Source organism: Lycorma delicatula, chromosome 11, assembly GCF_047948215.1.
Source record: "Lycorma delicatula isolate Av1 chromosome 11, ASM4794821v1, whole genome shotgun sequence".
Lineage (NCBI taxonomy): Eukaryota > Metazoa > Arthropoda > Insecta > Hemiptera > Fulgoridae > Lycorma > Lycorma delicatula.
The window spans coordinates 1,619,780-1,642,223 of record NC_134465.1 but is presented as its reverse complement, the minus strand read 5'-3'; the positions used below and the strand labels follow the sequence as shown (position 1 = coordinate 1,642,223).

Genomic DNA, 22,444 nt, shown 5'->3' with positions numbered 1-22,444 from the left:
ATTAATGAACTGTGAGAAAAGTGTTTGAACTGAACGATTTGAAACAATCAAATGAATAAAATTACATAATAGTAGAATTAAATTTACATTAAATAAATTAATCTATATCTGCACTATTATATAAAGAGGGTTTTTGTTTGTTCAGGGTAAAGAAAAAGAAAACTATCTCATCTTTGGCAATTGAATTTTTACCCATGTTTCTTGGCATAATTGTGAAAGTCTGTGGCTATACTTCATCTCAAACATTCTCTATAAAAAACATATATATATATATATGTACCCATACTAGTGTGCAGATTTGCCAATTGAAGCACAAACTTTAATGAATTGTGATCTGAGAGTGTCTTATCACTGTGTGAGATGGGTTTCTACTGATTGATTGATTATGAACATCTAATAATCAAAATCAATTTATAGATCTTTTTTTAGTTTCATTCCAAGTTTCAAAGGTTAAAATTAATTTTTGAATTTTTTTTAACTCTAGTTTTTTCTAATTTCTCGGTTACAAATGAAGAAATCAACTTGATTTTTAGTGAGTAATCTTCATGTCAAACCAGTTACTAGATTTTTGAAATTCGACTTTAAGAGGGAACGAATAGAAATGTAAAAAAAATTTTGAACAGTGATTGTAATAAGTTTTCCCAATCCTGACTATAGTAAATGAGATATTCATTAGATATGGTCTTTCAAATACCATTTTTGGGTTTTTTATAACAATTTTTTTAAGGGGTGCAAGGTATACAGCGCTGTGGCTCACCCACCACAGCCACTGCACCTGCCTCCAGTTAGTTGACTAATAAACATAAAATAAAAAGATTGACCGCTACGAGAAACACAAATAACCATATAGCATGGGAGAGGGTGTGACAGGATTTTACATATATATAAAATTTACTCAAAATAATGAAAGTTTTTTCCTACACAAAAAAATATTTCTAAAATCATTCATTTTAAATTGCAAATTGTTTTTAATTTATTTTATGATAAAACTATAGGAATTTATAAACATAAAATTCTTTTTTACTGAATTTAGTAAAAGGAGGTGGTTTTTAATTTGACCATTTGTTTTTTTTTAATTTAGCCACTATGAAATACATTACAACTTAATTTGCCTTATACTGTGTTTTCTTTTTTCAACATTCCGTTATTGTTTCACTGTATCATTTCTTCTTTCTTCCAATCATTGGATTTTAATTCTAAGTTTTCTGATTTTGGTTTGGAGACCTTTCCAATTGGATCTTTTCCTAAAAATTTTCCTACACTGGATTTCGTCTTCAGAGATCAGTTTTTCTCACTCAGGTCACTTTTTAATTCTTAGAACAAAGTTAATTCAGTTTTTTTGTTTTTAAAGAACTTGAGTAATTTTTATTTGTCAGTCTATTTTTAGAATACAAGGATAGCGGGAGTTTATGTCCCTTGCTGCTGTGTCTTTCAGTTGTCGGGTGGGTCATTATTTATTTAGTGGCAGTTATAGAAATGTTTGTGTTTATTTAGGACAGAGTTTGTATTTGCGTTATGGTCCTTTAAATCAATGAGAAGTAATTTACTGGGATCGTGGGAAACTAGGTGCATATAAGCTTCATACTCCCAGTATAATTTCCCTTCAATCCGTCCCTTGAAGTCCTTTTGTGCTAGCACCTTTCAGCCTAGCAGGAATACACCTTTCGGGGACCCTAGTGTTCGGAGAAAGCAATCCGCTCCCTTTTCTGGAGAGAGTCGCATGTGCTAGCTGGTGCCATAATTCTAAGAATTAGGTGAAGGATGGTGGGTGGTAGGTAAGGTGAAATTGAAGTTTGTAGTCTTCCTTCATTCGGGCATCTTCGCTGGGCTCCATTGTAACAGATTCCCACTTAGTGTTGGCAGGCCAATCTTCATTATTCAGTAACCTGCCTTTTCCGTAAACTAGCTGTAAATAATTTACAAGTCTTAAACCTCGAATGGTCCCATGTTTTGTGGCCCGCTGTCTTCTTGGATTAGGAACTGAGATGGTTGGGTTTCTTACAATTTTTTATCAAATTTTCGCATTTGTGAGTGCTGGTTTGAAAATTGATTGAATCTTTTTATTTGGTCAAGTGAAAATTTCTTTTTAGAAAAATTAAATTTTAAATCATCCAGACACGTGTGTATCCAGGATAAGTTTGGGGTGACCGCTTGACCGCCATCATTGATCCGGTTTACCTGTAACAGAGCTGAAATAGAAAAAACAAGAAAGCATACCCTATATTGCAGGGGAAGATTTGTATCTTGTTATACAACATATGATGATGACAAACCTCACACGTAGTCTTCAAAGCAAAAGAACATAGTGTCATGTTTTAGCCTACCTACAAACTGGGGTTTCATAAAATTTAACTTGTAAATTTGGTGGGGATTTATATTTTATAAGGCAGTATATATATATATATATATATATATATATATATATATATATTTTTTTTTTGTCTTCAGTCATTTGACTGGTTTGATGCAGCTCTCCAAGATTCCCTATCTAGTGCTAGTCGTTTCATTTCAGTATACCCTCTACATCCTACATCCCTGACAATTTGTTTTACATATTCCAAACGTGGCCTGCCTACACAATTTTTCCCTTCTACCTGTCCTTCCAAAATTAAAGCGACTATTCCAGGATGCCTTAGTATGTGGCCTATAAGTCTGTCTCTTCTTTTAACTATATTTTTCCAAATGCTTCTTTCTTCATCTATTTGCCGCAATACCTCCTCATTTGTCACTTTATCCACCCATCTGATTTTTAACATTCTCCTATAGCACCACATTTCAAAAGCTTCTAACCTTTTCTTCTCAGATACTCCGATTGTCCAAGTTTCACTTCCATATAAAGCGACACTCCAAACATACACTTTCAAAAATCTTTTCCTGACATTTAAATTAATTTTTGATGTAAACAACTTATATTTCTTACTGAAGGCTCGTTTAGCTTGTGCTATTCGGCATTTTATATCGCTCCTGCTTCGTCCATCTTTAGTAATTCTACTTCCCAAATAACAAAATTCTTCTACCTCCATAATCTTTTCTCCTCCTATTTTCACATTCAGTGGTCCATCTTTGTTATTTCTCCTACATTTCATTACTTTTGTTTTGTTCTTGTTTATTTTCATGCGATAGTTCTTGCGTAGGACTTCATCTATGCCGTTCATTGTTTCTTCTAAATCCTTTTTATTCTCGGCTAGAATTACTATATCATCAGCAAATCGTAGCATCTTTATCTTTTCACCTTGTACTGTTACTCCGAATCTAAATTGTTCTTTAACATCATTAACTGCTAGTTCCATGTAAAGATTAAAAAGTAACGGAGATAGAGAACATCCTTGTCGGACTCCCTTTCTTATTATGGCTTCTTTCTTATGTTCTTCAATTGCTACTGTTGCTGTTTGGTTCCTGTACATGTTAGCAATTGTTCTTCTATCTCTGTATTTGAACCCTAATTTTTTTAAAATGCTGAACATTTTATTCCAGTCTACGTTATCGAATGCCTTTTCTAGGTCTATAAACGCCAAGTATGTTGGTTTGTTTTTCTTTAATCTTCCTTCTACTATTAATCTGAGGCATAAGATTGCTTCCCTTGTCCCTATACTTTTCCTGAAACCAAATTGGTCTTCTCCTAACACTTCCTCCACTCTGCTCTCAATTCTTCTGTATAGAATTCTAGTTAAGATTTTTGATGCTTGACTAGTTAAACTAATTGTTCTGTATTCTTCACATTTATCTGCCCCTGATTTCTTTGGTATCATTACTATAACACTTTTTTTGAAGTCTGACGGAAATTCCCCTTTTTCATAAATATTACATACCAGTTTGTATAATCTATCAATCGCCTCCTCCCCTGCACTGCGCAGTAATTCTACAGGTATTCCGTCTATTCCAGGAGCCTTTCTGCCATTTAAATCTTTTAATGCTCTCTTAAATTCAGATCTCAGTATTGTTTCTCCCATTTCATCCTCCTCAACTTCCTCTTCTTCCTCTATAAAACCATTTTCTAATTCATTTCCTCCGTATAACTCTTCAATATATTCCACCCATCTATCGACTTTACCTTTCGTATTATATATAGGTGTACCATCTTTGTTTAACACATTATTACATTTTAATTTATGTACCCCAAAATTTTCCTTAACTTTCCTATATGCTCCGTCTATTTTACCAATGTTCATTTCTCTTTCCACTTCTGAACACTTTTCTTTAATCCACTCTTCTTTCGCCAGTTTACACTTCCTGTTTATAGCATTTCTTAATTGCCGATAGTTCCTTTTACTTTCTTCATCACTAGCATTCTTATATTTTCTACGTTCATCCATCAGCTGCAATATATCGTCTGAAACCCAAGGTTTTCTACCAGTTCTCTTTATTCCGCCTAAGTTTGCTTCTGCTGATTTAAGAATTTCCTTTTTAATATTCTCCCATTCTTCTTCTACATTTTCTATCTTATCTTTTTTACTCAGACCTCTTGCGATGTCCTCCTCAAAAATCTTCTTTACCTCCTCTTCCTCAAGCTTCTCTAAATTCCACCGATTCATCTGACACCTTTTCTTCAGGTTTTTAAACCCCAATCTACATTTCATTATCACCAAATTATGGTCGCTATCAATGTCTGCTCCAGGGTAAGTTTTGCAGTCCACGAGTTGATTTCTAAATCTTTGCTTAACCATGATATAATCTATCTGATACCTTGCAGTATCGCCTGGCGTTTTCCAAGTGTATATTCTTCTATTATGATTTTTAAATTGGGTGTTGGCAATTACTAAATTATACTTCGCGCAAAACTCTATAAGTCGGTCCCCTCTTTCATTCCTTTTGCCCAGCCCGTATTCACCCACTATATTTCCTTCCTTGCCTTTTCCAATGCTTGCATTCCAATCTCCAACTATTATTAAATTTTCATCTCCTTTTACGTGTTTAATTGCTTCATCAATCTCTTCGTATACACATTCTACCTCATCATCATCATGGGCGCTTGTAGGCATATAGACGTTAACAATCGTTGTCGGTTTAGGTTTTGAATTTATCCTTATTACAATGACTCTATCGCTATGCGTCTTGAAATACTCCACTCTCCTCCCTATTTTCTTGTTCATCACGAAACCTACTCCTGCCTGCCCATTATTTGACGCTGAGTTAATTACTCTAAAGTCACCCGACCAAAAGTCGCCTTCCTCTTCCCACCGAACCTCACTAATTCCTACTATATCCACGTTTACCCTATCCATTTCCCTTTTTAAATTCTCTAGCCTACCAACCTTTTTTAAGCTTCTAACATTCCACGCTCCGACTCGTAGAATGTTATTTTTTACTTTTCTGGTGACCCCTTCCTTAGTAGTCCCCACCCGGAGATCCGAACGGGGGACTATTTTACCTCCGGAATATTTTACCAAGGAAGGCGCCTCCATTATTACTTTTGAAAATGCAGAGCCACATTTTCTTGGAAAAAAAAACAGCTGTAGTTTTCCATTGCTTTCAGCTGCGCAGTACTCAGAGGACTGAGTGATGTTGATATGGCCGTTTAAGTCATTGTGACTTACGCCCCTAACAACTACTGAAAGAGCTGCTGCCCTCTTTCAGGAATCATTCCTTAGTCTGGCTCTCAACAGATACCTCTCCGATATGGTTGCACCTTCGGTCCAGCTACTCTGTATCCCTGAGCACTCAAGCCCCCTCACCAACGGCAAGGTCTCATGATTCATAGAGGAGGATATATATATATATATATATATATATGTGTGATAACCTTATAAGCACACCTTGCACTTTGGATGCTTTGGCAAAACCACGCTTTAATGTGAACAAACTGAGCTGCCATAGCATATCAGAGATAAAGCGTTCCCACACGGAAAAAAAAATTGCATATTTCCTTTAATATTTAAGAATATATTCAATTTATTTTTGTCTATTTGGTGTACCAGTTGCTTTACCAAAGATATCTTAGTAACCATGATATAAATACCTTCGTAAAATTGAATAGCTGTATAACAGTATGTTTAGTTGGTGTATATTGATTCGATTAAGTATTTATTTGTTTAATGGTTCATTTATTTGTTTAAAGGATAAAGTTTGATAATTTTTTTTTCCAATAATATAGAGCCAACTTAATTTAGTTTTGTTTTTAAATCTACTTTATTTTGAAATTTTTAGCTTTAGTTTTATTTATGACAGAAAGTTAATAAATAGAACACATACACCTACCTAAAAAAAATTTGTTCAGGGACTTATTTGAAAAATATTTTTTGGGGGAAAAGTTTCTTCACAGTAGTCTTTAGGCTGATGAATTGGTTACATTTATATCTCATGGTCAGCATTTTATTAATCATCGTAATTTATGAGGGCAATTCAAAAATTATCTACTTTTCATTCTATAATTTTTTACACAAAGGTTCAACATGTATATAATTTTTCTACATAGTTACCTTTCATTATGAATGCACTCAGTTCAGTGCATTCACAATGAGAGAGAGGTAACTATGTAGAAAAATTAAATATATAAGCTTGCATATTCCTTCCAAGAAGAAGGTTTTTGGTTGGTTGCTAAGCCACTTTTGCATTGCTTCTTGCATGTCTAATTCTGTGGAAAACCAGTGACCTCACAAAGCATTATTGAACAGCACAAACCGTTGAAAGTCAGAAGAAGCAAGATCTGGGCTGTAGGGAGGGTGTTCATTGAGGTTTGGTATTGACATAATGGAGAAGTATTCTAGTTGTGAGATATGAATGATTTTAAACTGATAACGTTCAGATTTTGTCTTTTCCAAATGACGCAATCCTGATCTTGCTTACTTCCATGCATTAAAATTAGGGATTGCCCTGGTTAAGAATTCCTTTGATTTTTTTTTTTTTTTTGTCTTCAGTCATTTGACTGGTTTGATGCAGCTCTCCAAGATTCCCTATCTAGTGCTAGTCGTTTCATTTCAGTATACCCTCTACATCCTACATCCCCAACAATTTGTTTTACATACTCCAAACGTGGCCTGCCTACACAATTTTTCCCTTCTACCTGTCCTTCCAATATTAAAGCGACTATTCCAGGATGCCTTAGTATGTGGCCTATAAGTCTGTCTCTTCTTTTAACTATATTCTTCCAAATGCTTCTTTCTTCATCTATTTGCCGCAATACCTCTTCATTTGTCACTTTATCCACCCATCTGATTTTTAACATTCTCCTATAGCACCACATTTCAAAAGCTTCTAATCTTTTCTTCTCAGATACTCCGATTGTCCAAGTTTCACTTCCATATAAAGCGACACTCCAAACATACACTTTCAAAAATCTTTTCCTGAGATTTAAATTAATTTTTGATGTAAACAAATTATATTTCTTACTGAAGGCTCGTTTAGCTTGTGCTATTCGGCATTTTATATCGCTCCTGCTTCGTCCATCTTTAGTAATTTTACTTCCCAAATAACAAAATTCTTCTACCTCCATAATCTTTTCTCCTCCTATTTTCACATTCAGTGGTCCATCATTGTTATTTCTACTACATTTCATTACTTTTGTTTTGTTCTTGTTTATTTTCATGCGATAGTTCTTGCGTAGGACTTCATCTATGCCGTTCATTGTTTCTTCTAAATCCTTTTTACTCTCGGCTAGAATTACTATATCATCAGCAAATCGTAGCATCTTTATCTTTTCACCTTGTACTGTTACTCCGAATCTAAATTGTTCTTTAACATCATTAACTGCTAGTTCCATGTAAAGATTAAAAAGTAACGGAGATAAGGAACATCCTTGTCGGACTCCCTTTCTTATTAGGGCTTCTTTCTTATGTTCTTCAATTGTTATTGTTGCTGTTTGGTTCCTGTACATGTTAGCAATTGTTCTTCTATCTCTGTATTTGAACCCTAATTTTTTTAAAATGCTGAACATTTTATTCCAATCTACGTTATCGAAAGCCTTTTCTAGGTCTATAAACGCCAAGTATGTTGGTTTGTTTTTCTTTAATCTTCCTTCTACTATTAATCTGAGGCCTAAAATTGCTTCCCTTGTCCCTATACTTTTCCTGAAACCAAATTGGTCTTCTCCTAACACTTCTTCCACTCTCCTCTCAATTCTTCTGTATAAAATTCTAGTTAAGATTTTTGATGCATGACTAGTTAAACTAATTGTTCTGTATTCTTCACATTTATCTGCCCCTGCTTTCTTTGGTATCATAACTATAACACTTTTTTTGAAGTCTGACGGAAATTCCCCTTTTTCATAAATATTACACACCAGTTTGTATAATCTATCAATCGCTTCCTCACCTGCACTGCGCAGTAATTCTACAGGTATTCCGTCTATTCCAGGAGCTTTTCTGCCATTTGAATCTTTTAATGCTCTCTTAAATTCAGATCTCAGTATTGTTTCTCCCATTTCATCCTCCTCAACTTCCTCTTCTTCCTCTATAACACCATTTTCTAATTCATTTCCTCCGTATAACTCTTCAATATATTCCACCCATCTATCGACTTTACCTTTCGTATTATATATTGGTGTACCATCTTTGTTTAACACATTATTAGATTTTAATTTATGTACCCCAAAATTTTCCTTAACTTTCCTGTATGCTCCGTCAATTTTACCAATGTTCATTTCTCTTTCCACTTCTGAACACTTTTCTTTAATCCACTCTTCTTTCGCCAGTTTGCATTTCCTATTTATAGCATTTCTTAATTGCCGATAGTTCCTTTTACTTTCTTCATCATTAGCATTCTTATATTTTCTACGTTCATCCATCAGCTGCAATATATCGTCTGAAACCCAAGGTTTTCTACCAGTTCTCTTTATTCCGCCTAAGTTTGCTTCTGCTGATTTAAGAATTTCCTTTTTAACATTCTCCCATTCTTCTTCTACATTTTCTACCATATCTTTTTTACTCAGACCTCTTGCGATGTCCTCCTCAAAAATCTTCTTTACCTCCTCTTCCTCAAGCTTCTCTAAATTCCACCGATTCATCTGACAACTTTTCTTCAGGTTTTTAAACCCCAATCTACATTTCATTATCACCAAATTATGGTCGCTATCAATGTCTGCTCCAGGGTAAGTTTTGCAGTCAACGAGTTGATTTCTAAATCTTTGATTTGTTGAAGTTAAATTATCTAAAAACAAAATAAATCACATTTTCCCTTTATATTAGAGGTCAGCCTTCCAATTTACACCAAATTAAAATTAAGAGACACTACATTTTTAATATAAAAAATGACTAGTGTCCAAAGAGTTTCAACTGTTAAATATCGATGTATTATCATGGACAGTAAACTTAATTGGAAATCACACATTGGTTATGTTCAAGATTAATTTATATATTGTTGTTTTTTATAATCAAAAACCAACTTGAACAACCCAAGAACAGAGTTACAAAGTAAATGAAATGACACTTACCTTATTTTTGTTTTCTTTATTTCAATATAGCACTTTCACAGGATCCTGCATCATCAGTTGTACATGAATTATATATAATATTCCTCATCAAAACATTTTTTTCTTTTTTTTTAGAAAAAATTTAAAATTACTATCATATGTAGAAAACATGAAGAAAAAAAAATATATATATATATATTTGTGAAATTCTATTAAATGAATAAAATAACTAAAGTCATTTATATTGTACAGCAAATATATTTTGTAAATGTTCAGTTATTAATCCAGTACTGCATAGTCATCTGGGGAGCAGCATTGAACATTCTTGTTAGAAGTTTTTTTGTTATACAGAAAGATATATTAAAAGCGGCTTTTGGTAAACCTTGATTATTTAAAAGCAAAACCATTTGTGAAATTTCTGATTTACTGTCTACATCTAGATTTACATACAAAACTTAATTAAAAATAAAAACAATTTTCAAATCAGTTATAATATGTATAATTTCAGACCAGTCATTTGTAACACATTTAAAATATATAAAATCAATCGATTTCAATAGGCAACTATTGAAACAAACAGTAAATCGATAAATTTTATCCCATATAAACTATTACAAGTTCTTATAAGAAAATTTGATATTGAATTATTATTATTGTATTTTAGCATGTATTTTCTTTTGATTTAAGTTACCCTATGAAATCTATAATTTGAATTTATTATAATAGCATTGCTAGCCAGCCCACAAAATTATATTTTGTGATTACTAAACTTTACTTTTTATTTTATTACATTTCTAATTACACTTTTTTCTTTTATTTTTTATTGAATAAATTGTACTTTCTAGAAAAGTTATATTTTTTAAAATTATAAATTTTTATCTTTCTGCAGTCTTGGGAGACAAATAGATAAATAGTAAATGTATGGTCATTCATTAGAATTGTTCGTCAGTCAGTTATCTGAGTTCCCAGTGTGAACACTTTTTGTAAATTACAACCATGTACTACTACGCTGTAGGGCTAGATCGTGAGAATATTGTACCGAAGTTGCTTTACTCTCTGTTATTACTCATCTACAAGATCTCAGATCATCCATCTCTTTCATATGATCCAGTGTTGGTTCTGAACAGGATTACCAGGTCAGTCTTCATCAACAAGCTTTGAGCATCCCTGAGAGGATTTATCAACCCAATTGTGTATGACTTTTGTGACACTTCTTACCATAAATAGGAAATGTTTCCTTTTGAAACCCCTTTGCCAAAAGTCTCGTTGCCCTTAATTATTTGAAATCATTGAGGATAAAAGTATATCACTTTTAATTTACAATCCTCAAGCATGGTCACTATGCTTTTTAAACCGGGTATGCTCTGCATACATGTATCTGATCCCTAGCATCTGCTTAAGTGATTGTTATGAAGCTGGATTGAATATATCAATCTTTCTGTTAAATTTTATTGTTAGCATTAGTTTTTATTTATACACTTTGTCTAATTTTGAATTGCTAGTTTTCATTTAAGAACCAGAATAAAAACAAACATTATAGTAATATGAAGTAATGAACCTACCAAATCAAAAATTAGTCAGATCTAACTTAATAGATATTACATATTAAATGATTCTTTAACATTTGTTCAAAATTGTTAATATACGATCTTTTATCATTTAATCATGATTTCAGTTTTGTGTAACTGGTTTGTATTTTTAAATCCATACAGTGTTTTCGTTTGAATTATTATTAACAATTCCGATTATGATCTTGTTTTTCTTTTACAGACGAAAGAGTAGAAAGAAAGTTGTTACACAAAATTCTACGCAGCAGCAACCATCAGCTCAACAGTCGCATTCACAACAGTCATCACATCAACAACAATCACACCAACAGAGATCACCTGTACAATCATTGCTAAATGTTTCTCTACCATCTAGTACTACATTAACTCCTACAGTGACATCAGGTTACAATTCAAAATCATCAGATCGTTCTAATCCATCTAAAAGGAATCCGGTAACGATAACTTCATCATCTAATCAAACGTCGATGGTATCACAATCATCGATAAGTACTCACGGAATGCGATCATCTGATCAACCAATCGGTGCCCTATCAAGAATAGGTTCAACATCTGTCGCGCAATCTGTAAATTCAGCTGTGAAATTACAAAAATCAAATCCTTCCGTGATACCAAGCCCTTCTAAGAAACAATGTATTTCACAAAATAATAATTTATCTACAAAAAGTAAAAGCGAATTGCATAGTAGTAACAGCAGTAAAGAACAATTTCCTTTATATAATCGTATAAAAAATCAAAGCGATACATTTAAAGTGAATGAAATGCGTGTCGAACAAACTTGTAATAGTGCAGTTATGGCTAATAAAAGTGAAAGTAAATATAATAGTAATAATACAACCTCTTCGTCATTATTAAGTATTACTAAAGATATTAATGTAAAACGAGATAATCGACATGATTTACAAGCTGTAAAAACCGATTCATCATCAAATAATAGTGCAAACAATTATAAAAGTAAAAGTGATAAGGTTATTATTGAATCTGTTATTAATAACAGCAGTTGCGGTAATAAAATGAAAAAGTTTCCTACATTATCATCATCTCCTGACTTGGAAAATAGTAATAATAAAAATAAGAGTAGTGTTTTAACTGTTAATGGTTCACCTTCAGTGTCACTCGGTAATAATAATAGTAAAGAGTTAACATCAACGTCTGCTGCTGCATGTTCTTCGATGTTATCAAAAATTAAAAGAGAGACAAAGTCTGATCTTGATACAAATAATGGTTGTAATAGGCCTACCAGTAACGAAAAAAGTGATAATAATAAAAAAGATATTAGCATCGATAGTATTTTAGATCTTTCATCATCTAATTGTGGTTCTAGAATGGATAATAGTAATAATAACAGTGGAGTGATTAATAAAGTTAGTGCTAATAATGGTAACAGTAGTAATAATAATAATAATACTAAAAGTGTTATAAAAAATATTTCTTCAGTGAATGAAAGGACGAATAACAGTAATAATAGTAATGTTTTTTCAAGTGAACCAAGAACTTCTATTATTAATCCATCATCGCATGATATGTTATCAATGATTAATAGTAAAGACCAAAAATCGCCAACTTTGAATATTCCTCCTCAGTTACAAAACAGCAACAACTGCTCAAATAATGTCAGTACTTATAAATATAAATATTAATTGTTATCTATTTATATTATTATGCTCATAAAATTCATTATTGTATGTATAATTTTTTCTCTTGTTTTATTTTATGCTAGTTTTCTTTATTCTCACTTTCTCTCTCTCTCTCTCTCTCTCTCTCTCTCACTCTCTCTCTCTCTCTCTCTCTCTATCTCTCACACATACACTGTCTCTTTATCTTCCTTTCTCTTCTCTTCCTATTCATGTTTACCACTTTGTTCAGTTTGATTTGTTAATGTTACTAGTGCTATGGGCATACATTTACGTTTAACTGTTTTTTGTAATTCATTATGATCATATTTTAGCATATTTTTTATAAGTTAATAACGCTTTTTGTTGGAAGAATTTTCATTTTATTTCTAATTTTAATATTTCCATGACTGGGAAAACAAGAAATTTATTTTGATTGTATCAAATGTACTAGTTGAGATTACGAGCACGAGATTTAGATTTAAATTTTTAAAATAAAACATTTACGGCCCAGTTTCTCTTTATAGACTTTACAACCCAAAGAGAGGAGGCAAATGTTCAGATCATTTGACTAATAAAAAGGGTAATTGATAAAGTCAGGGTGGATGGCTAACATGTGTCAGGGATGAAAAAAGTAGTGACTGTTACTTCATCAGTAGCACATGTAATGCCTCTCTTTCATGTTGTGGATCTCCAAACCAGCTCCCCATCAAATAAAATTCAGTGCTTTCAGCATTTATCATCACCGGAAATATTGAGCTGATTAATGTATCTTTAGGTAGGCAATCTGATTATAAGTTAAGAATTAAGAATGCCAGTAGTTAAGCAGCACTAAATCTTTCGCTAACATGTTGGCAGAAGAATGGTTATGGAATAGCAAGATAAGTGCTAATACAGCTGTTATACTAGAACGGGGTCAATCAGTCGCATGTATAAACCCATAAACAGTCTGCTTCTGATTTAAGTCATATACTGTCTTGCTTAGGAAATAAGTAAATTTCATAACCTGTATATGATATGTCTGTTTTGATTATATCACGAGTTGTTTTGAGTTTATTTTTTATTAATTCACAGTTTTCACATTCTTTAACCATTGTGATTTTAAGAAATGTTTTTTAAAAGTACTTACAAAAAAATTAATTGTACAAAGGGGTCAATTATGAGTAAAACATATATAGATAGTGTTAATGCTTTTTTAAAAATAATGAAAACATACAGATAGGTTTTTTTTTCTTTTTATTATCATTTTTTTTGTGGTGAAAGATACTTCCAAAATAATTCTTTGTTGATAAAGGGGATTTTATTACTGAATCATTTAATAGTAATTAATTCATATCTTTCTCAATTGAAATTTCTTCTAACCAGTTGCAAATCATGTTCTGTTTTACATACTAATAATAAATAAAACCAAATAAGGCAACCATCTGGCACTTGTATGCGCATTGTTGACTTCATCGGTGTTTATAAAATAATAGAATGTACTATATTACAGTATAATGATTGAAATTAATTAATTGCAACATCATAAATTTCACTCTTTTTTCTAAATTTTATATGGGAATAATGTAGCTGTCATTTATGAAATATGATTCAATCATAAACACAAATTTACTACATGAGAAATAATGCTTTAGAATGTGATATGTTATTTAAGCTTTATTGTTTTTCCCGTATATTTATATCTATAAATCTATGTCTTAAGTCATCCTCAAATTTTAATGAGAATATTTGTAAAAGAGAACATTCTTTTACACATATTCACATCATCCCAGGTACTCTAGTTCTAAACAAACAAGAAGTATTTAACTCGTGATTTATTCTTTAACAATATAATTTTTAACTGAGTAATAAATTTAACAGATGATATTGTAACACAGAACATTTATGAATACAGTTTAGATATACTTGTATGATCTCTGCTCTACTTTACAATGTTGCATAAATATATTCTGATAAGATCCTTGCAGAATATTGCCAGCTTAAAGTTTTGCCTATCTAAATTATTTCTTAAGCTTTTGCTACTTAATGAAAATTTATTATGTATAATGTACATATTGAAAGATATCAATAGTCACACACTAAATAATAATAGCTATACTGAAAGGGCTGATGAAATTTGATTTCATTTTTGCTGATTTGGTTGCTGTATTGAATTGATTATGTATTGTGATTATGCCGAATTATTTATTATTCAGAAAAGTTTGTAAAATTTTCAGTCATTATATGATAAGTTCATTGAACTTTATTATTATAATCTATAATAGTTTGATGTATTATAAAAAAAGAATTAGCTTGGTTTTATGTTGTCAGTTATATAATTAGCGATACTAATAGTATATGATGAAGAACGCAGTGTCTTTCTGTGGTTTTCCTTCCTGGCAAAATACTGTTTCTGCTTTTGTGGAATCCCTCTTGGCAAATACTGAGCAGTTACATTCTTTTGTCTATGGAGTAGCACACTTATCCAATCCTGAATTGATTTATGTTAATTATTTTCTATCAATCATTTGTGAGTAGTAAGTTTATTTTTATGAGAAAATTAAACCCCCTCCCCCCCTCCAAATAGATTGAATAAGAGGGTCTCTGGCAATTTTTTTTTTAAATGCTATCAAAAGATTTTTAGAAGTTTATTACCAGTCATAGGTTTAAAGTTCATGTAAATAATGTTTTGGTAGTATTACTGAGAAAAAATTTTTATGTGAATATTCACTTTATAATATGAATCTACGACATTAAAATTGTTTAGTATGTCCATTTTTTATCTCTTCCATTTCAATCATGATTATTGCAATAAAGTTCTTAAATTACTTATTTTAAATTTTTATTGTGATATAAGAGTGACTAGTTCTCTATATGAAATTAAAAGAATGCAGTAAAGTGATGTACAACAATCTTGAAGATTTCTCAGGATGTATCGAAGAAAATGTGAAACTGTTTGAAAATTTTAATATGTAATTTATTGCATGTCAAGAAGATGCACTAACTACTATTGTGCTTTTTTTCTGATAATGTTTTTCTCTATGATTAATGGATTATTTGTTAGTATTGTTGTTTTACAGTTCACATTTATTTTTAAATGAAGTATTACTTAAGCAACTGAATGATTTAAACTAACTATTTTCAGATTACAGTTATGCAAGCTCCATAAAGAAATGAAAATTTAATTAATATCTTCAATGTCATTTTGACATACTTCCTTTAAATTTGATCTCTGCACTGTTAACTGCATTATTTTTGTCATTTTCCTCATTGTTGAAACACTTCCTGTAATTCTGTTGCTGAACAGTATTTTTTATATACACATGCATAGTGCGTATCTGGAAAGCAAGTATCTCCTATTACTGCTGCAATGCCGTGATCATAGCCCTGAACGTGCACACAACATTCTCTCATTCATTAGGGATTTGATAGATTCCATTACAATTAGAGCAAAATTTATTTACAGTTGATTAAACATCATTTAAAATGTTCAAATTAATTGAAAAAGCTACTAGTTGTGAAATTAGGACAGTTATCCGATTTTTAAATGTGAGAAATGTCAAACCAGCTGATTGGCAAATTAATGGCGTTTAAAGTGAAAAAGCTATGAATGATAGAATGTTTAAAAAAGTGGGTGCTGCAGCAGTTCAATGACGAATACAGTAACGTACATGATGAACAAAATAGTGGGTGCTCTTCTCTCGTGAATAACGATTTGGTTACGCGAGTGGATGAAAATATTAAAGAAAATCAACAATTTACAATTCCTTACTTATGTAATGAGTTACCTTAAATTTCATGAATAGTTCTGTACAAAATCATAACAAAACTTAGTATATTCCAAGCTCTGCTCTCTTTGGGTGCTGATAATATTGACAGAGGTTGATAAACCAGCGATTAGACCATGTCTCATTGAACAATTTGACTAAGAGCAATTGAAGCACCCACCTTATAATCCTGACTTTGTGCTGAGTGACTACCATTTGTTTTTTCATCTCATGTGATTCCTTGCTGGTCAGCTGTTTGATGAAAATGTCAATGTGAAAGGAATGAAAAACCTGAAATGAAAGGAATTAGATCTGAAAAGTACCTTAATAATGGTGGAAATTGTATAGAAAAGTAGTTTAAGGTATGCTCTTCTATGCAATAATAAATTTATTTTGTTGAAAGTTATGTATGTTTCTTTAATAAAAAAACAATACTTTCCGGATACGCCTCATATATATACACTGTATGACAATGTTCCCAGGTAAGGTCATTAAAAAACAATCAAAAATATTTATTATTACCTTCATTCTATATAGTCCCTGTCAGTTTCGTTTTGTACATTGTTTACAATGCTTGTAACTTAAATGCTCAAGAAAATACTTCCTTTGGAATTACCTTCAGTGTTAGCTCATCAGTCTTAATTACTAAAAACTTCTTAAATCCCACCCTCTAGAAGAATCTAGCACTCAACTAGTAGTCAATCACATCATTACTTCTTTATAAAATTTACTGCTTACAATCTGATTTGCCAGTACAAATCAGTATCTGTAATGAATTACACTTTTAGTATCAAAAAAATGCAATATTATTGTTTATACTCGTGATTTTTTTTTCCATCTAACTTTTTTAATTTAAGGTTTTTTCAGATTCAGCCAAGTTTCAATTTTATTTTTTGTTGTTGGTTCATATATAAAGTACCAATTTTTATCACCATTGTTATCCAATTTAAATGTCTATTGTCATTGATCATTTTATGAATTTAGCCGACAGTGCAGTTACTGTTGTTTTTTCTCCATTATTAATAAATAATAAACCAAACATGCATACACTTTTTTCTATATCAAATCTTTTACTAAAATCTCACACATTGTCTCTGTTAATTCGTATCATTTCTTTTATGAGGGACATTCAAATGAGACGAAATTGATATTGAAAATTTGTTGAATGAACAGTTTTTCTCTACATCAATTTATCTCATTAATTGATCATCTTTCGTAATATCCAAATTCTCAAAGTTTGATCTATAGCATAGCAGTTTTCCTTTTTTTCTTATATTGTTAACACCTTTCAGGCTCAATTTTAAGTATTTAAACAAGAAAAAAGTTTTAAAAAAGTATTTAAACAAGAGAGTAGAAAGAATAAAGAATAACTAGTTACATGTAAAGGAATGATCTTTATAATTTACAAGTTCATTTACATTGTATAGTGTTTGTGAATTGCTAGTTCCCTAAATTTATTCAACTGTGTTACAGTAAAATGAAATTCGTTAATGACTGGTTGACCTCACTAGATTAAGCTAAAGAAAAAAGATTTGATTTGGTTACAAAAATGATTTTTTTTTACTCATTTTTAATTATAATGATTGTATACAAAGTTATACTTAACTTATTTTCTGTTTGTCTTGAAAATATTCCATTTTGTACATTATCAACCCCCATCCAGTTATCTTTATTATACTTTCTGTTTTTCCTTTTGCCCATATTATATTACATTTCTCAAAAAAAAAGATTTGTTTTCATTTACAAGTCAGTTAATCTTTATTTATCATCTTTTTTCTTTGATAAAGTAACATCATTCAGGGCATTGGATAAAATGTAAAGAATAACAATGATAGTGTGAGAAAATTAGCAAAAGATGCCCATTATTCAATATGAATGCAACTTTCCAGCCCCAGGGTATCACACTTTGGTACATTTTAAATTCAGTTTCTTTGGGGACAAGCCTCCTACTTTGCATTATTCAAAAATATAATGAAATATATTATTTACTTATATTATTATGTATTATATAACATATATATATAATTTATTTATTTATTTAGATTAAATTTTTTATAGTCCTATTTTTCTTTCTTTTTCCTCTATATGTTAAATATGTAATATATAATATATACCTTGAAAGTGCTGTTAGAAAAAAATAATAAGCATAAGGTAAGAAGCATTATCAAATTCTGTACTGTTGATGGTAAATGGTTTTTATACTTTTGTCTTTGAGATATTAATACAGAAGGGAATATGGACAAATATAATAACAAAAGAATTGTTTTTGCTAAGTTAAATATAATATATAACATTTTTTCAGCCTCTGCAGAGTACAGAATTAGAGAACCTCTTGCCTTTACTTTTTCATGTTAAAAACTTTTTGGGCCTAAGCCCATCTTCAGTGATGTTTTTTAATAATTCTTATTTTTTACATTTACACATTAAATTATATCTTTTTACTTTTATTTTGTAAAAATTGTTTATTGATAAAAAAATTTAAAAACATTTTAAAATTCAGAACAAATATTTGTTCAGTCAAGAGAATGAAAAATTATTACACAAACTATTAATTTATCAATATCTTATCTTTGCATCCCAACAATACTTAGATTTTATCACAGCTTCATACGCTGAAAAATCCCAGCTTTGTACAAATAACAAGTCGGAAATGGAATTAAAATTTTCTCTGAGGTTTACCATTTAGAAGTAGATATTCATTTTTTATTGACATTCAAAATTTACTTACCATTATGCTAAATTTTGTTTTCAACGTATTATAAGACAATTCAATCGGTTTTTCTTCTGCAGCAGTAAATTCAGATGGAGCAGTGGCATTAAATGGATCTTGGATCCATGCAAATTTATGAATATTATAATTTTGAGTTTATTTCTCAAAGCCATTTCAACAAAAGTGATAGAACACTTTTTGAAGTGTTCTTCAAAAATGAATTTCATATCTTGAGATAGATGTACTTCATTGGTGGTCAGAAATTGTTGCAGCAAGAGAGGAAACATTCCTTACCTTTGGTTTCATACATTTTTCTTTCCATAGCTTTAGTTGTTTTTATAAAATCTTAAATTTTCTCAATTGACTTTAAAAGGTGCATGTTAATTACTTGTAGAAAGAGACTCTGAGCATTCAGCAAAAATGTTACATAAATATGTTAGTTTTTCTAAAAAAGAAAAAAATTTCATTCTCAAAATGTTTGGTATACTTGTGTTCCTCTTTAAAAGAAATATAAATTTTTTATCACACTTTAAATATACGAGACAATACATTACCACAAAAAAGTCATCAGCAAGTGCTGTAGGACAACAAATATGTGTGTTCAAATCCCATATCCGCACATAGTTTTTGAAAAATCTTGCCCTCTATCACAAAGTGTTTATAGAGTTTACTAAATTTACACATTAAAATTAATTACACATTGACTTTTGTTGATGTAAAATCAAAGACTAATTAACTATCTTTTTTTTTATACTTCACACTTGTCAATGGTTGACGATGTGACTTTTTAATTTTCATTCTCACAGCGCTTATTGCTGTTTAGTAAAAACTGATCAATTTTTTTAAATTCATACATGAAAAAATATATTAAAAACTTCACATGACTTGGTCATAACTATATTCAGTTAATATATCTCCGATAAATAATTTAACACTGAAAATTTGTGAAACCGACAGTAACCATTTCTACTAGAAGAAAATTCATTAAGTACAACTATTGTGTGAACATTAAATTGAAATTGGTATTTTTCCCCCTGTATCAGTAAAAGATAATAGCTTATATAGGTAGTTTGTTTATTATTATTACTATTATTTATTAATTAATTAGGTATTTATTTAAATATATGAGGCGTATTTATAAAGTAAGGACCATTTGGTTATTAAAAATAATTAACTTGTGATAAAAAGTTTTTACTTACAGTTTTAGTTGACTACATATCTACTTCACTTTTCCACATTATCACCATTTAGTTCTAAGCACTTTTTGTAATGTTGAACCAGTTGACAATGACATTCTTGAGTTCATTGTTTTCAAACCGTTGTCCACAAAGGCACTTTTTGAAATGTATGAAGAGGAAGTAGTCACTAGGTGCAAGGTCGGGACTATATGGAGAATTGTCAAAGAGTTGGGAACCACCTTCATGAATTTTCCTGGTTAAGACAACAATGTGGTGACGCGTGTTTTCGTGAAGGAGGATTACGTCAGATGACAGTTTCTCATATTGTTGATTTTGGATCACATGTCTCAGTTTGATGAACGTTTCGCAGTACACATAAGCTGTAATTGTTGATCCACATCCCATGAAACCAATCAAAATGACGCCCTTTTCGTCCCAAAAAAAAACGATAGCTAACATTTTTCGATTCAAGTACGGAGATTACTTAAACTTTTTCGGTTTTGGGGAACTTGAATGGCACCACCGCATTGATTGTTGTTTCAATTCTGTATTAGTGTAGAATATACACATCTCATCATCCATAACAATGTGGGAAAACAAATCATCTCCATCTTGTTGATAGCAGTCCAAAAACACTCGTCCACTGCACATTCTTTGCTCTTTGTGTTGGTCGGTGAGCATTTTCATTACCCACCTTGTATACAGTTTTTGATATCTAAGCTTTTCTGTGACAATTGTATAGATAGAGGTCTGTCCAACATGCAGAAATTCATCAGTCAGAGCACTAATCGTCAATCGCCAATCACATGACAGTTTTTGGTTTACATGATCAACAATTTTGTCTGTCTGAATACTGGGCTTGCTACTCCGCTCTTCATCATGCACATTTGTGCAGCCATTTGTAAAGTCTTAACACCATTGTCTAACTTTTTCTTCGCTCATTATTGTAGGTCCATACACTAGGCACAACTCCCGATGAATTTCAGCAGCTAAATATCTTTTTGCACAAAAAAATGGAATCACAGTGCGCACTTCACAAGTGGCGGGAGAAACGATTGTTGTGGACATTGTGATCTGCATTCACCAGCAGACAAACAACTACGTACTCAAAACAACAACTGCAGTGGCTTTAAAAAAAGCTGATAGATGGCCCTGCATGCATGAAACTGTGTTCAAACCTGCTAATATTTAAATATAAGCTGACGGCCCTAACTTTATGAATTTGCCTCATATCTACTAATGAAACTTCAATACCTCTGGTGCCACCATTGGAATCAACCATTCAATATTGAATTTTTCATTTTTTAATAAGTATGTATAATTGACACAGAGAGGAGGATTTCATGTTTAAGAGAAAAAAATGGTTTGCCAATATCAATTTCAATCTTAAAGCTGGCAATGAAAATGTTAACAGAAAATTTTAAAACAGAATCATACAAATAAGAAGTTATAAAATATCCTTTAATTCAAAATTGTTTACTATTAAGTGTATAAGAATCAGGTTGACTGTTGTGATTAGATAATTGTATTCAACTAAAAATAGCTGCTAAATAAATGCGTAGTTTCTATGTGATTCTGTGTATCTGTCACTTTAGATAGATATTCAAAAATCATCTTTCTAGGTAGTGCTATAGATTTTGTTATAGACTGTTCAAAATGTAAAAAAATGTTACAGTGTTATAAATCAGTAAGTTTTTACAATATAAAATTAATTTTTATTTGAGAAATATTTATATAAGGATATAAATATAAAAGTTAATTATTTATATGATGATAATAATACTGGTTCATCTGTATGTAAAAACATGTCTCATATTTAATGTCATTTTATTTTATTTATGGATTAAAACTTTTTTTAATCATATTTCAAAGCTGTAAACAAACTCATAATCTCACTGTAGTAATTATTAAAAAAGAATATTGAAGTCACAGTACACGTTCAGAAATCTCTTAACTTTTATAAGTCTAACTCGCTTTACAAAATCGTTCTTAAGCACCAAAGAATCAGATCAGTAAAAAATGAAGCAAAATTAGTATAGTTAAAACTGTTACAGATTAGTATTATAATTGAAAATTAATATTTATTATATTTTATCTCTCTTGTTATTGAATTGATCTACCTTGAAAATTTTTGACATTAAATCATAGTATATACTACTATTATACTGTTGTTCAAATTACATGCTAGTTTCTAAGTTTTCTATGGTTTTTTTTAGTTACACTATCTTATATACTATTAAAAACAGGACAAATAAAAATCAATTCTCTCTGAATTTGATTAAAATG

At 30.9% G+C, this 22,444-nt stretch overlaps 1 protein-coding gene across 5 annotated transcripts in view; it reads left to right on the top strand.

Moving 5' to 3' along the window:
* yem (yemanuclein) overlaps positions 1–22,444 on the top strand; it is a 182,062-nt gene that overhangs the window by 118,945 nt on the left and 40,673 nt on the right. For all 5 annotated transcript variants that reach the window (XR_012758216.1, XM_075378485.1, XM_075378486.1 and 2 more), the window contains one exon: positions 11,114–12,524. Coding sequence is in view for 4 of the 5 variants with exons in the window: in XM_075378485.1 (XP_075234600.1) it covers positions 11,114–12,524 (1,411 nt within the window). In the remaining variant the exon portion in view is untranslated. The remainder of the gene's footprint in view (positions 1–11,113; positions 12,525–22,444) is intronic.